This window comes from Myotis brandtii, unplaced genomic scaffold (assembly GCF_000412655.1).
Source record: "Myotis brandtii unplaced genomic scaffold, ASM41265v1 scaffold316, whole genome shotgun sequence".
NCBI lineage: Eukaryota > Metazoa > Chordata > Mammalia > Chiroptera > Vespertilionidae > Myotis > Myotis brandtii.
The window spans coordinates 1,059,405-1,075,107 of record NW_005362116.1 but is presented as its reverse complement, the minus strand read 5'-3'; the positions used below and the strand labels follow the sequence as shown (position 1 = coordinate 1,075,107).

The 15,703-nt window shown below is 43.1% G+C and overlaps 1 protein-coding gene across 1 annotated transcript in view; it reads right to left on the bottom strand.

Annotated features, from left to right (window-relative positions):
- The window catches only part of LOC102261892 (voltage-dependent calcium channel subunit alpha-2/delta-3-like), a gene marked incomplete at its 3' end in the record, with an annotated part of 535,527 nt that extends 520,312 nt beyond the window's left edge, over window positions 1-15,215 (bottom strand). The window contains exon 1 of the mRNA XM_005870310.2: window positions 15,204-15,215. Within this exon, the coding sequence (XP_005870372.2) occupies window positions 15,204-15,215 (12 nt within the window). The remainder of the gene's footprint in view (window positions 1-15,203) is intronic.
- Between the last annotated feature and the right edge of the window lie 488 nt (window positions 15,216-15,703).

Genomic DNA, 15,703 nt, shown 5'->3' with positions numbered 1-15,703 from the left:
TTCATTTCAGAGCCTCCCTCCCTGGCGGGCCAAGGAGGGAAATGTGGAACATCACTCTCCTAATCGCTTCCGGACACGATTATGTTCTGGTAACTGCCTACAAAGACCTACTTGGTATTTCTCATCTCACTCTGATTGCATTCAAAACTTGATTAAATTCTATTGATTCTGTCATAAAAAGTAAAATTGGCCTGCTTTTCCCCCTGAAGTCTTTCACTTGTTTAATATAAAAATCCCACCTGTGCCTCATGGGCTTAAACCTACATTTCTTTGCTCCGCTCCACTTCTAGTCCTTTCTCTCTCCCTTCTCGAAGCTGACATCTCCCCTCAGTCTTGTGCACGGGCTTTGATTTTTATTGCAGTTATTTGCTGGTCTCCGTGAGGGCTATTTCCTGCCCCAAATACCAGAGAAGAAAGGAGAAATATTTCTCCAATTCCCAGATAGTTTCCTTGGCCAAACTGCTTTTCAATGAATTCTTCTGTATTTATTGGCTGCAAGTGCTATTTCTTCCCATTAGAAGCAATTTCCCTTCTGATGACAGAAAGGTTGACTGTGACCTGTGCAGGGGGTCAGCCACCCTGAGGGTCTCTGTACCCTCTCTCTATTAGGTGGAAAATGTGTTCACTAACTTTTAAGACCCCAATACATGTCCCTACTGTCTGACGTCTCCCTTAGTTCCCCAGACAGTTGAAAGCAGAGACAGTTGTAAAGAGCTCACTCTGGCCAGTGACCATGAGACCTAGGTTAACTCGCTTTCCCCCCAAACCTCATGTCATGTGGTTTTGGCTGTATCTGAGTATCACTTTTACTCTTTTTGTTTTTTTTATTGTTTTATTGCTTAAAGTATTACAAAGAGTATTACATATGTCTCTTTTTTTTCCCCCGCCCTTGACAATCCCCTGGCCTCCCCTACCCCTATCACTTATACTCTTAATTACTTATAATTTTTCTTAATATCTACTTGCTTTTTCCACTTTCTTACATTTATTTTTAAAGAAACCTTATCAGGACCTTTTGCCTCTTATCAGAAGGTAACTAGATAAATTCTAAAGATAAGTACAGTGAAAACAAAACAATTGCACTAAATTTTAGCCTGCACGGACTCTGACCCTGAGGGCTGCTCTCTCCTTGTCAAAAAGAGAAGTCGATGTCAGGTACTGAAGATATCCCAGCACCAACCTGAGACTGGCTCCTTAAAGAAATAGGAAGACTGAACAAGAATTGAAAAGGGAATGACTTTCCTGGCCCGCATTGCTCAGTGGTTAGAATGTCAGCCTGTGCACCAAAGGCTCAAGGGTTCAGTTCCGATCAAGGGCACGTACCTGGGTTACAGGTTCGATCCCTGGCCCCAGTCCTGGTGCCTGCGGGAGGCAACCAATTGATGTGTTTATCTCACATCTGTCTCTTTCCTCCTCAATGGAAAAAATATCCTCAGGATTTTTAAATGAGGATTTAAAAAGAGAAAAGAAAAGGGAATGAATTTCTCATCTTGTGATCCATTCCCATGGAAAGCGACCTAAAAAATCACCTCCGGTACCACCTGGAACTCCTCCAAACCAGTGGGGCTTACCTGCACTTTAAGAATGAGGAACAATCAAAAAGGATATATGCACCCTTATGTTCATAGAAGCACAATTTACAATAGCTAAGATTACTTTTTAAAATGATATCTAAAAAGTCAAATGAATGATTTTTCAAAAGGAGTTGAATTATGTATCATTCACAGAGCTATGAAGAATTTTTTATGAGATCATACAAAATGAAAGTTTTGTTCATATTTAAGTGAAAGCAAATATTCTGTGATTTTCACTGAAGTGTTTTATTAAAACTTTAAATATTTTATCACCTTGCCTGACTTAAATATTAAAGATTATCTGGTGATAATATATTAAATGAATATTGTCCTAAAGGAATTTTATATTCTAAAGCTAGCTTTCTGTTTTTACTGTTATTATTATTTTTTGGGGGGGGGGTGTAAAATCAACCTGGACATTTTAGCTACCTGACAATGGTTTGAATCCTCAGTTTGCTACTGAAATATCCTTGACAAGGACACATATGTAATAACTTAATCAATAAATAAAATTTAAAAAAAAAGAATGAGTAACATGCTCATAGAAATGTTGACTTCATGCTCCTCACAAATTGTTCCCACATTCCATGAGCTTCCTAATCCTTACTTGAGGTTCCAGACGTACAAACCCTAGAAACCTAAGCTCAGCCGTCCCAGAACATCTGGCCCTTCCTGGAGTGGCCAGAAGCTAGGCCACAATTACGGGCACAGACACACAAGATTTTTTTAAAAAATTTTAATTGTAAAAATCCAATTCAGCAACAAAACCATCCCTTCTCTCTACCCTTACTATTTATCCTTTTTTTTTCTTTCCAGAGTGTCCCACTATCACATCCCTTAAACTAGAGGTTAAAGAGAAAACAACCACTCGTGAGAATCTGTGCAGGTACTACTCCACAGGTGAACAAAGCTTCATATGATGGGATATCTTAGGGGGTAGAACACAATAACGTTCATTCTGAGAGTCAAAATGGGAAAGATGCAAACTCCCAGCAATGGTGCATTGATTCTACAGGCCATGGGGCACCCATACAACAGAATGCTATGCAGTCATTAAAAATTGTGTGTTAGGAGAATATGACTCACATGGAGAGATATTTACACCCTAGAATCAATTCAGACAGTCTCTCCAGTATAACTATATAGACTAAATATGATTTGGACTTAAGAGCAAGTATTCCTCAACTTCCTTGGCTCCCATGAAACACTACCTTAGTTCCCTGAGTTAAGAAAATAAGAATTCCTTGCTCAAATACATTGGGAAAAAACTCTAAATAAATCACAGTGAAATGAACTTCTTTACTACTAAACTTCTCAAATATTTGAATATGCTAATGCACATCATGAATCTCCAAGAGGAGGTGTTAGGGCGACCCATTTTCTAAACGTATTTAATCATGAGATGTGTCCTGGGAACCATTCTTTGGAAAAAAATAGCGAGATGGATGATTGAATGCATGCATTGGTAGATCAATACAGAAGTCTAGAAGGTACATACAAAAAGTTAACAGTGATTATATCTGGCTATTGGAAATATGGGTGACTTTATGGGTGTATTATTACTATTATCTTGTGATTTTCCCACATTGAACGTTTCTGCTTATGTAATTTTAAAATAACAAACTGTTCTGTTATTGTTCTATTTTTTTAAGATGTCCAGATAAGGAATGAAGATGGGGAAGAGAGTTCACTCTCTCAAAGCCAGCTGGGCCACTGCCTTGTACAGGTGCCAATGATAATCATTGTTCTTCTAAAGCAATGAGGCAGATTCACTGGATGGCTTTCCCATGGTTCCCATTGGCCATCATGGAAAACAATCTGTGTTCAATTGGAACCATCATCAGCATCATCATCATCATCATCAAAGTCAGTTGTTCACTGATATGCTTTTCTTTTTCAATTTTTTATTGAGGTAAAATTCACCTAACATAAAAGTAACCATTTTAAAGTGTACCATTCAGTGGCATTTACTTTGTTACAGATAAACTGGAGAGGAACCAAGCAACACTTAGAGAGATGGAGTTACATTTATTACGCACGGGCCCAGAGGAAAATGTCTCTCAAATTCTGGGTGAAATCACACAGGAAGTTTCCTGTATTTATACTATCTTACCCTCTTTGTCTCCCCAATATGGGGTTTTTCCAGTTCCCTTTGCAAGTTCTTAAAGGGCCCCCGATGTGCTGGCGCTTTGAGACCTCGACCAAAGGCTTGCCCTGATGCCAGCACTGATAACTTCTTCTGGAGAAGGTTTAATGGCCTCTCTGAAATAATGGGAGTAGTCTTATTTTCCTTATTATTTAAGCCATCAAGCATTTACAGAAGCCAGAAATAGCAGGGTTAAAATTTCAAACAGCAGTTTTTATATAAGATGGATGCTTCAACTTCATCCACAATGTTGTGCAACTATCACCTTTTTCTAGTACCAACTGATAGGCATTTGAGGAGGATATCTAGTATTGTGCCTTGAATTTATACCCCCCTCACCATTTTTTTAAAAGAATTGAGGTGGGGTATCAAATGGATACATACAAAGGTTAATACAGCAGAAAATAGGGGCCATAAAAAGGAGAAGGGGCTGAATATACCAATCGTGAAGTTGATATGATGCTTGTGATTAAGATCAAAGGCATCTCTGAACTTTCTGGCAGCCAGAGAAAAATGGGAAACACAACAATAAATGGCTATTATCAGACAGGAGAAAGCTCAGTATAACTCAAGTGAGCTAAGGTGTTTTTCTGGAACTTAATTCTAAAAGAAACTTTTCACATGGATTTCATACATAGACATTAATATACAAAACGGGCAGTGTCCTTGACTATAATTTTATAACGAATGCACAAGGAGGGATTTTCCAATGGTCATTTTTCAATAAATATTTACGAGATGAATTAGATAAATGAATAAATGAATGAATAAAAGATAACTACTGGCTCAGTAGCATTCTCATCACACAAACTCATCATAAATTTGTCAGTATGACAGAACTAAATGCCCAGTGAAGATTGCAGTTGTTTTAATTTTTTAAAAATAAACCTAAACTGTATGGAAGATATTAACTATTTTAATCAAATGAAAATATTAGTAAAGTCTGATTATCTCCTGATGGCAGCAATAATATAGGGAAACCATGAGTCTCTGAGTACTACCTAATTGCTTTATAATTTTACAGAGTTTTTAGGGTGAAGTGGTCTCCATTCTTCATGCCAGATATGCATACGTTGTTTAAAGCTCAATTTCTAGTTAAAATGATTTTCAAGCGTTCCTGGAAGATATCTACTCCCTAGACCATGGAAGTACGAGAGCTAGAACAGCCACGCGAGCATAATGTTGCCCTTGACGCTGCCTAATTCTGCTGGTGGAGTTAGCTCATTCCATCCGAAACTGCAATTCCTCAGTCATTCTTATCTTAGGTGTCGAGAGAGGAAATTCTGCCACCCACCAGTAGTTTTATGATTTTCTAAGCTCTAGTCTCAAGACTAAGGCTTAAGAACAAAGTATTTCTCCTTCCTCTCCACTTCCCAGATAAGAAAAACATCCTACACGTTCCTAGTGAGGGATTCGCAGGAGAACCACAGCCCTGAGAGGAGTTACTGGCCCTGGAAGCTACGTCCAAAAGGTCATATGGGTTTCCGGGAGTTCACACGGCAGGCTATTTTTTATCTTAGTGTTTTGTCCTTTTCGGTATTCTCTGCTCGTTCTATAATAAGCTTTATTACTGATTCACGAAAAGTTGTTTGGTTTAGCTTTACTAAGAAAGAAGCAGTGGTTGAGAAGACAGGTTGAAAGTGAGAGGGGCCTGGTGCAGACTGCTTGTCTGTCCCCTCAGAGGCTGTGACACTTGAGGACTCCTTTACTCCCTCACCCCATTCACCAGGGATTACACATCCCGCCTCACAGATGTACTGGGAGGATTAAATGAGATGATGCAGAGCTCTGGGGCTCAAATTGGTCATGCATTGATTATTATATCTACATATATATAAAAGGGTAAGCAACCATCCAACTGTGCAACCAGCCGGTAGGTATGATGCACACTGACCACCAGGAGGCAGACGCTCAACTCAGGAGCTGCTGAGCTGCAGTGACTTGGCAGCAGTGGTTCTCGGGTGATGCACCCTGGAACCAGAGAGGAGGGAGCCCGATTCCGGGGTGTGTCACTCAAGAACGGCCATCTCACAATCCAGGACCCCTCAGGGGGATGTCGGGGAGAGACTGAGGGAGGTTGGCTCCAGGGTGTGTCCAGCCCGTCTCACCCAGTCCTGCCCCACTGGCCACCTTCTAATTAATTGCCTTTCAATGTGCACGAATCCATGCACCGGGGCACTAGTTATTAATATTATATCCCAAATGATATTTTAATTTTGCGTGATAGTAGAAACATTAACAAAACAATCGTAAAAAGAAAAAAAAAGTTGTCTCTAATCCCACATCCCCAACAAACCAAGCCATTGTCACTCACCCACAGCCTCTTCTTGTCCTAACCCATGAGATTCACACATAGTTATAATCATATTGTTAATGTGACTTTGCTTTCTGTTTTCTTTCAGCTAACATTGTGTGATAAGCATTTTCTGCTACATCTGAATCGTTAAATGGTGACTTTAAAAGCTATACGTATTCAGGGACAATAAGATTCAGTGACCCGCCCTCTATAGCATAAGCAGTCTCCTTCATATTTTCTAAATGAAAATCCCTCAAGATGACCCCTGCTGGCCCTTGCAGTAACCAAATTCCATGTAATGAAACCAGCGTCACAAGGAGTCAGGCAAATCAGGACACTTAGGGCGATGAGGGAGCATTAACCTTTTATAAGCTTGAAAGCTGATGGGTTTCACTTTCCTACAAGTGAAATATGGAATACGATCCAAGGATGCACTGCCTTTCTGAAAGCCAGTGCAGTCTGACCTCCAGAACCAAGCCAAGAGTATGTGAAGCCTGCAGATCAAGGAAGGCCAGCCTGGCCTACAGGCTACTGCTCCCCACCCCACCCCCATGCACAGAAGTCTGGGCAGGCAGAGGTCGGGGGAGGACAGAAGGACAGGCGTGGAGGTGGGGGAAGGACAGAAGGACAGGTCTGCCAGAACAAGAAGTGAGAGGGCCCAGAACTTGCTTAGGCAGGAAGATGAGGTGGCTCAGGAAGTATAGGGGAAATAATGCTGTCAAAATTGATTGGCCTAGAAAAATGGAAAGCCTTGAATTCTGCTAAGGGGTTTTGAATGCATTTAGGTGGGTACTGAGGAGCCCCTGAGAGCTCTTGAATAAGGAAGTGGGCCAGCCAAGACACTAAGTTGGAAAGAGACAGAACAAAGTGGTGTGGGGTGACAAAGGAGAAAACAAGGGTACAGAAGAGAAGGAACCATGGAGAGATGGTGGCTGCGGGTACATAGTGCTGTGTCCTGGCTCTGTTCTGTGACTTTATGTGTGCTCAGTAATTTAATTTTATAACAATCCTCTGATTGGTGTACAATTTTCTGTTTTCCAGATGAAAAATGGAGGTCCAGAATTATTAGGTGACTTGGGCAACTTGCCAAAGTCACAAGTCGCCCCAGCGTGGGAATCCAAGCAGGCTGGCTCTGGAGCCTGAGGGCCCCCTCCACCCGAGGACCAGATAGAAGCAGGGGACCTGGGACTGGAGGCCACATGAGAGGCCACCAGGTGGGTGGGGGAGACTTTCCAGGCAGAGGTGACAACACGCATGCAAAAGCAGAGATGAGAAACAACGGGCTACCCACAGGGGAAGGCAGAGTTCCAAGGATGCAGATGGACAAGCCAGAGAAGGAAACTTGTACTTCAATTTTCTATGACTGGCAGCGTGGAGGGACCAGTGACAAAAGCCAAGAAGTTCTGTGACCCTCCTGGTTCCCTGAGGTAGTTGTCCTCAGGAACTTGAGTCACACACTGTATCGTGGACAGTTGGTAAGGACTATTTTGGTGGAGGCTGCCTCCATTCTGGCTGGTCTAAATATGGTCATTCATCCATCTAATGAACATGTAATTTATTGTGTGCCTTTCAGTGCAGTGCGCTGGCTGTGCAGAGATGAACAAAATTGGCACCGTGCCTACACTCACCCATACCCAAGGTGAACACCCATACCCATACTTCCTTCCTTCTCGGCACATAACTAGTTCCAACCTCCTTGTTCTTTCTTGGGAAAAATCTCATCCTACAGAGCAGCGAGCTCACGTAACCTGCTTCCTGCTGGAGAAGCCAGGTTTTACTTGCTTATCACTGATAAACAGCCAGCGTAAGAAATTCACCTTGATTACAGTTGCACAGGAAACACGTGACCCACGCCGGTGTTTTCCTTGTTACACTCAGAATGCTTCAGGCTAAAACATATCCAGGAGGCCGGCCTCTCCTCTCTTTAGGTCCCTGAGTTACGGGCCACGAAAGAGGGTTCTCTCAGTGGTGGACTCTAACGAGCCAAAATACAAAGCTCGATGGTTCCATGAAGCTGGACCATCCACGGGCCCACCTTGAAAACTGCTGCTCTGAGCTGGCTCTGTTCAATCTCCCCGCTGCCCCATGCTGTGAACATCCACCTGTCCGTTCTCTAAACCACTGTTCCAGTTTCCACCTGGCTCAAGACCCTTCGGGTGGCATCATCAGAACGGGGGGTGAACTTGCACTGAGCAGAGCCTCTGTATAAGCAATAAATGGCCCAGATGCAGCTCAACACTTGGATGAGCAATTATCATGGAAATAATGGGGCATTTAGAAACGCAGCAGTGGCGGCAACAAAGATTTTTCTAGCACAGGTTTACAAAAGAACCTACATCTCTACTCAAGAAAGACTGCTTCTTACATAAATAAAATAAACCTTCCATCTGTCTAAAAACCACTTGTATAAAGCGCCCCCTTTCCCCCCACTTCCACAGGGTCTTCATCTGTGGGCCAGGTCAGGCTTTTGGCTAGCATACACCAGGCTAAGGGTTCATGGGTGCATAGCCACCTGTGGCCCAGAGCTAACTGCTTGGGAGAGAAAGCCCTTAGCACAGCGGTTCTCAACCTGTGGGTCGCGACCCCTTTGGGGGTCGAAAGACCCTTTCACAGGGGTCATCTAAGACCATCGGAAAACATATATATAATTACATATTGTTTTTGTGATTAATCACTATGCTTTAATTATGTTCAATTTATAACAATGAAAATACATCCTGCATATCAGATATTTACATTATGATTCATAACAGTAGCAAAATTACAGTTATGAAGTAGCAACGAAAATAATTTTATGGTTGGGGGTCACCACAACATGAGGAACTGTATTAAAGAGTTGCGGCATTAGGAAGGTTGAGAACCACTGCCTTAGCAGATAGCTTGTTTTAAACATGCATAGTACAATCTTTCTGTGGGGAGCTTGCTTCGTCACACCCACTAACATAGAGCTCCATCTGCACTCCATGCTGTGAGCAGTTTGGAAGCAGATAAAATCTGAAAATATTACATGTATATGTCTGTACACACCCAGAGCATGCCCCTGAGCAGAGTGGATGAGAGGTGGCTTTCCTGCAAAGGGCTCAAATCTTCCCTCTCTCTACCTACATACACACTCATTTGTCCCTTTAAAAGATGACGGTGCTGAGATGGACTTGCAGGATAGACATGCAGACTCCAGGATAACGCTGGTGGCCTGTTGCGCTTATATCCCAGAGGCTCAGAAACTGGCCGCACACACCAGCCAGCAGGGGAAAGTGGGCATGTGTGTCTCAGAGAGCAGCAGAGCTCTCCCAAATTTCCCCTGATGTCACCTTCTAGGCTGACCTCAGGCTCACTCTGTCCTGCTCCTCCTCCACGCTCCTGTCTGGGAGAAGCCACGGTACAAGGCATGAGTGAAACGTGAAGCCATCAGCAGCCTGGGCTTGGCATCAGGCAGAACTCGATTTAGGCCCTGCATTTACTATATGAACAGCTCACTTGATCTCTGCAAACCTCATCTTCCTCTCTGTACAACAGGTACAAAAATGCTTGCCTATCAGGTTTTTGTGGGGATTGAATGAAATAATGCATGCAAAAAGTCCTTTCAAGGCAGGGCTACTTGTTTATTACTGCTATATTCCAGTGGATAAATATAGTTCCAGGCACATAGTAAATAGTCGTTAAATACTCGTTGAATATGTTAAATGCACAATTAATTAGAGACCCACATCTTTAGTACCTGTGACGATTAATTTTGTATGTCAACTTGGCTAGGTCATGGTGCCCAGATATTTGGGCAAACATTATTCGGAATGTTTCTTTGAGAGTGTTTTTGGATGAGATTAACATTTAAATGGGTGAACTCTGAGTAAAGCAGATTGCCCTCCATAATGTGGGTGGACCTCATCCAAATGGCTGAAGACCTTAAAAGAACCAAGACTCCCCTGAGCAAGATGGACTTCTGCCAACTGACTGCCTTTGAACTTGAGCTGCAACTCTCTCCTGAGTCTCCAGCCCACCAGCCTCCCCATCAGATTTTGGGCCCACCAAGCCTCTAAAATCAATTCCTTAAAATAAATATCTCTGTATAGATAGATATGGATATGGATATGCATATGGATATGGATATGGATATGCATATGGATATGGATACAGACATATATATCTGTGTCTGTATCCATATATATATATATATAGAGAGAGAGAGAGAGAGAGAGAGAGAGAGATACATCCTATTGATTCTATTTCTCTAAAGAACCCTGGCTAATGCAATAGCTAATCTGCTAATGGAGAAACTAGCCACAGGAATGTGTATTTACCCTCCTTAGCCTGGAAAACTGGTTAATATCAGTTTCAAGTTTCATAGCACCTTTGTCAGCTTAAATAGCCATTAATCACACCTATTCAACCCAGTTCTCTCATTTGATCCTCACACAAGCTTCATGGCTAGGGGTCATAAGCTCTATTTCAAAAGAAAGGGAAAACTGGGCTCAGAGAGGTCAGTTAATTTTCCCATGGTCACTCAGTGTAGTGCATTATAAAAATGACCCAATTCTTCACTTCTTCCTATTTCTAAGCCTTTTGCCATGTAAATATGTATGTCCATCTCCAGGGGTTCTCAACCTTCCGAATGCCGCGACCCTTTAATACAGTTCCTTATGTTGTGGTGACCCCCAACCATAAAATTATTTTCGTTGCTACTTCATAACTATAATTTTGCTACTGTTATGAATTGTAATGTAAATATCTGATATGCAGGATGTATTTTCATTGTTCGCGACCCACAGGTTGAGAACCGCTGACTCCAACTCTGGGTTCAGCCATTTGACTTTCTTTGGCCAATGAGATGTTAGCAAATATGATGCACTACCCAAGGCTTTAAAAGTACTTGTGTGACTGGGCCTATTCTCACTCTTGATCTGCCATGCCAAGGGAGTATGCCCAGACCAGCCTGCTGGAGGATGGGAGCTATGTGGCACAAGGTCAAGACACCCCATGACCCCAGCCTAGGCCATCCTGGATCAGTGGTCAGCAAGTGTTGAATAAGCTTCCTTAAGATCAACAGAGCTGCTCAGCTGACCACCCCTGAAGCATGAGCAATAAATGCTTTGTATGCCACGGAGGTTTTGATGGGTTTTGTTCCAGGGCATTACCTTCACAATAGATAACTGATACACAGAGCAAACAGGTCACCTGACCAAGGTTGTCTAAGTCCACAGTCTGTGTTCTCCCCAGGGCACCAGACAATGTTGAATGTCACCTGAAAGCAGGTCTTCCAGGTGAGACAAAACTTTTAAAAAGTTGCGAAGAGGTTCCTTTGCAGTTTAGCCATGAGCAAACAGCATGCTACCAGGCATCGGGCTTCCCAACAGGCAGGTGCCAGGCACAGCCGAGAAAAGCAGGGGCAACAGCACAAAAATAAGAAACTTTTTTTAAGAACTTGATATTTCAAAAAATAGGCACTGAAGTAGTCATCATAACTTTCTCAGAATTCCTTATGCTTTTTTATGGTTTAGATTTTTTTCATGAGAATTCCATCTTGAGAGGTGGGTGTGTCCCCAGAATCTGTTGCAGGTTGAGTCTCTAAAGGGTCATGTGCCTCCTGCTCCATGGGGGTTTGGCAGGGGGGAGGGGGGGCAAGGACTGCATGTATCCTGAGTAGCACTGCAGGGCATGCAAGAAGTAGCATATGAAGTAACTTGGGGGGTGGAGGGTGGGGGACACCCCGGTAAAGGAGCTGGGTTCTGCAATCTGTTTCCAACTGCTTGTGCCTATGAGTCATCTACATCCACACTCCCTCACAACCCGCATGTTACATAAATAATGTACAAAATGAGCAAAATCAAGCCACCACCACGAATGAGCTTGACCTTGGACTGTCATGGAGGAGCCAGGAGAAAGGGCCGCTTGAGAGCGTGTGGGCTCTCCATTAGGGTGAGTTTTGCTCGGCTTTTCTAAGTCACGAATAGATTTTAAAAAGTCAGTCACCTTCAAGGCCCAAGCCCTTAGGAAACTGTCTTCAATGTCAATGTCTCACCTAGTAAAATCTCTGAAGAGGAAAATAAAAGTAGGCTTGCATTCCAAGGAGAGCAAGGAGCACAGAGCAATCCCAGAGGGCTTGAAATGCTGGTGAAACCCAACCTGGGGGCATGAGGGTGTGGGAAAGGAATGGCCACTCATTAAATGAGCAAAATTGTAAGTGCCAGACCCGTGTGTAAAATGTAGGGATATAAATCTTTATGTGTTTCCTCTTTGACTATCCAAAGGTTATGCAAAAATGTTATTGTCAGGTAGGGCTGAACAGTGTCCTCCAGAAAATTGCCCAGACTCTAAGTTGCTTCCGGGGAAGACCAACTGCAGAAGTGAGCAGGAGAAAACACCAATGCCCAGGGCATTCAGCAGGGAAGAAAAGAGGGAGGAGGGGGGATGGGGAGAAGTTTTTATTCAGCACTTACTCTGTCCCAAGCATTATCTAATTCAGTCTTCCCAACCACCCTATGAAGTCATTATTATTATTCCCATTATAGGAATGAGAAAATTCAGAGAGTTTAGGTAATTTAGGCAAGACCACAAGCCTATACATGTCAGAACTGGGTTTAGAGGCCAGACTCTCTGTCTTATAAGTCCCATGGGCTAAATTATGGGCCTCTACTGACTTCTACCAAACACCTCAATTACCTTGACATGTATTTAAATGTTTCCCGTTTGGAGAAATGCACCTAGAGCTGCAAAGCACTTTATTCTATATCAACATGTGAACTGGTTTACTCTCAAAACACATTTATTTTTTAAGTAAACTTCGTTTAACAGAGTCTTCCTTACTATCCCTTAAATAAATACCATGCAAACTTATTTGATCGAGAGGCCTCCTTCTCCATCTTGAAAATGCTGTTGACTTAGATCAGCCGTGGGCAAACTACGGCCCACGGGCCGGATCCGGCCCGTTTGAAATGAATAAAAAAAAAGACCGTACCCTTTTATGTAATGATGTTTACTTTGAATTTATATTAGTTCACACAAACATTCCATCCATGCTTTTGTTCCGGCCCTCCGGTCCAGTACCCTTTTATTTAATGATGTTTACTTTGAATTTATATTAGTTCACACAAACATTCCATCCATGCTTTTGTTCCGGCCCTCCGGTCCAGTTTAAGAACCCATTGTGGCCCTCGAGTCAAAAAGTTTGCCCACCCCTGACTTAGATGGTCCTTCATTCATTCACCATTCACTCATTCACTCCAGAAATATTTACTGGGCACCAACTAAGTACTAGGCACCCTGCTGCTTCTAGGACTTGCCCTGAAGGTTCTTGCCCTGAAGGGGCTCAGAGTCTGTATCTGGGTTTGTTCAAGAGGAAGCCCCCAGAACTGACAGTCTGTCGGTGAGATGGTGTCAGAAACAGATTCACAGCACAAGAAGAGATTCTGGGAAAGATTTTCAGACTTCTGACCAAGCCATCTATATTCAAAAAAAAAAAAAGCATTGTGCTCACAACTCACTGTTTCCTCATTTGATTCCACCAGTAGAGCATAGTCTTAAAATAAAACAAAAAGAGTCAAACATTTCAGCTTTCAAAAGCTGGACCAAAGCCAGGACACTGGGCTTCTGCTGTAGAATAACCAAGACCCTTTCTGTAAACCTATAAATAAATTTCAGCAGATGCTTGGACTCAAAGAATCCAAGTGGAAAACCAACCCTCTGGTCCTCAGAATCGTGCAAGCTGCCTCCTTTCTTGACCCCTCGCCAGCTTTAGAAAGCTGTGCTTTGGGAAGCTATTAGTGCAGAAAACCCTGTACTAGTCTGACAAAAAAACAAACAAACAGGTATAATGTTGATTTATTTACTAAACAAAATGAATAAATAATAATGAGCTACCTACCCCTTTTGCTCCAAAGTGACTTTTTAAAAAATCAGGTGTCGCCCTAACCGGTTTGGCTCAGTAGATAGAGCGTTGGCCTGCGGACTGAAGGGTCTCAGGTTCGATTCCGGTCAAGGGCATGTCCGATTTGATTGTGGACACATCCCCAGTAGGGAGTGTGCAGGAGGCAGCTGATCGATGTTTCTCTCTCATCGATGTTTCTAACTCTCTATCCCTCTCCCTTTCTCTCTGTAAAAAATCAATAAAATATATTTTTTTAAAAAACAGGTGTCTACATTTGTATATAAGAATTTCTGGTACCAAGAATTAACCAATCAGATGCAACCTTGTTATGTGACATGACCAATAAGATGCAGCTCTATTATATGACCTATATATTTATGGTTCAAGACAGAGCATTCACACCTGATGGCTATGGTTGTGCTGGCTGTTGTGATTTTTTAATTTGATAATCTAAGAAAAAAGAGGTCAGTGCCCCTAACTAAATAGTCAGGTATCGCTTGTTTTAAAAATTCTTGGCAGCACATGGTTGAAAACTACTGACTTAGAATGAGGAAAGAAATTGCCACAAATTACAAATGTAAAAGTATTACAAATACCATAAAATTGTAAAAATCACAGGAATTTTTATCATCTGCCTGATATACCTCTACCATATTTTTTTCTTGCATTTTTTGGCTACATATTTTATATAAAGAGAATGAAAGATAATTTATCTTTCCTGTATTGTGGTTGATCAAAACTTGCTTTTATTATTGACTAGGGGCCCAGTGCACAAATTCCTGCACCTTGAAAGGAACTATGGGCTGTGAGGCTGTGGTGGGCACAGGGGCGGGTCTCTGCCCATCCTCCAAGCCCCCACCTGGCCCCTCCTGCTGCAGCCCCCGGTCCCCTGTCTGCCAGCAGCCCCACTCCCGCCGCTGCTTCCGCCACTGCTCCCACGTGCTGATGGCTCCAGCCCCACTCGCACCCACTGACAGCGCAGAGCAATTGGGGCTAGCACCAGCAGCGGGTGCGAGCGGGGCCAGCACTGTCAGTGGGTGCAAGTGGTAGCTGCTGCCTTAATCGCCTCTCAGAATCAGGGGGAGGTGGAGAAGCCCTCAGGGGCAATCAGGACAGCAGCCGCTGCTTGCACCAGCTGATGGCGCCGAGCGATCAGGGCCTGAGCCAGATGCTGGCAGGGATGCGAGTGATGGCTCCGGCACTGGCAGCAGGTGCAAGCACCGGGTGGGACTACGGCACACAGGAGCAAAGAATTTCCAGTAACCACCAGAGGCTCGCTCTGATGACAGTGACCAACGCCCTACCTTGGTCTGGCGTCCCACTCACCTGCTCCACCATCCCACCATGGCCGATGCCTGCCATGTTCTGAGTGCACCCCCTGGTGGTCAGCGCACGTCATAGCAACCGGTTGTTCAGTTGTTCTGTCATTCGGTCTATTTGCATATTAGGGTTTTATATATATAGATCAGGGGTGGGCAAACTTTTTGACTCGAGGGCCACAATGGGTTCTTAAACTGGACCGGAGGGCCGGAACAAAAGCATGGATGGAGTGTTTGTGTGAACTAATATAAATTCAAAGTAAACATCATTACATAAAAGGGTACGGTCTTTTTTTTTTTTTAGTTTTATTCATTTCAAACGGGCCAGATCCGACCCGCGGGCCGTAGTTTGCCCACAGCTGATATAGATAGTTAGGGAAATATCTTCCAGCTTCACAACTCATTACAGATGCTACCAGGTAAGTCCTTAGGATTGTCAAATTCAGACAAAAGCTCTATCAAGTTTCTTTTATACTGGAGCCATAAGATTTTAGAGTATTTTAACTT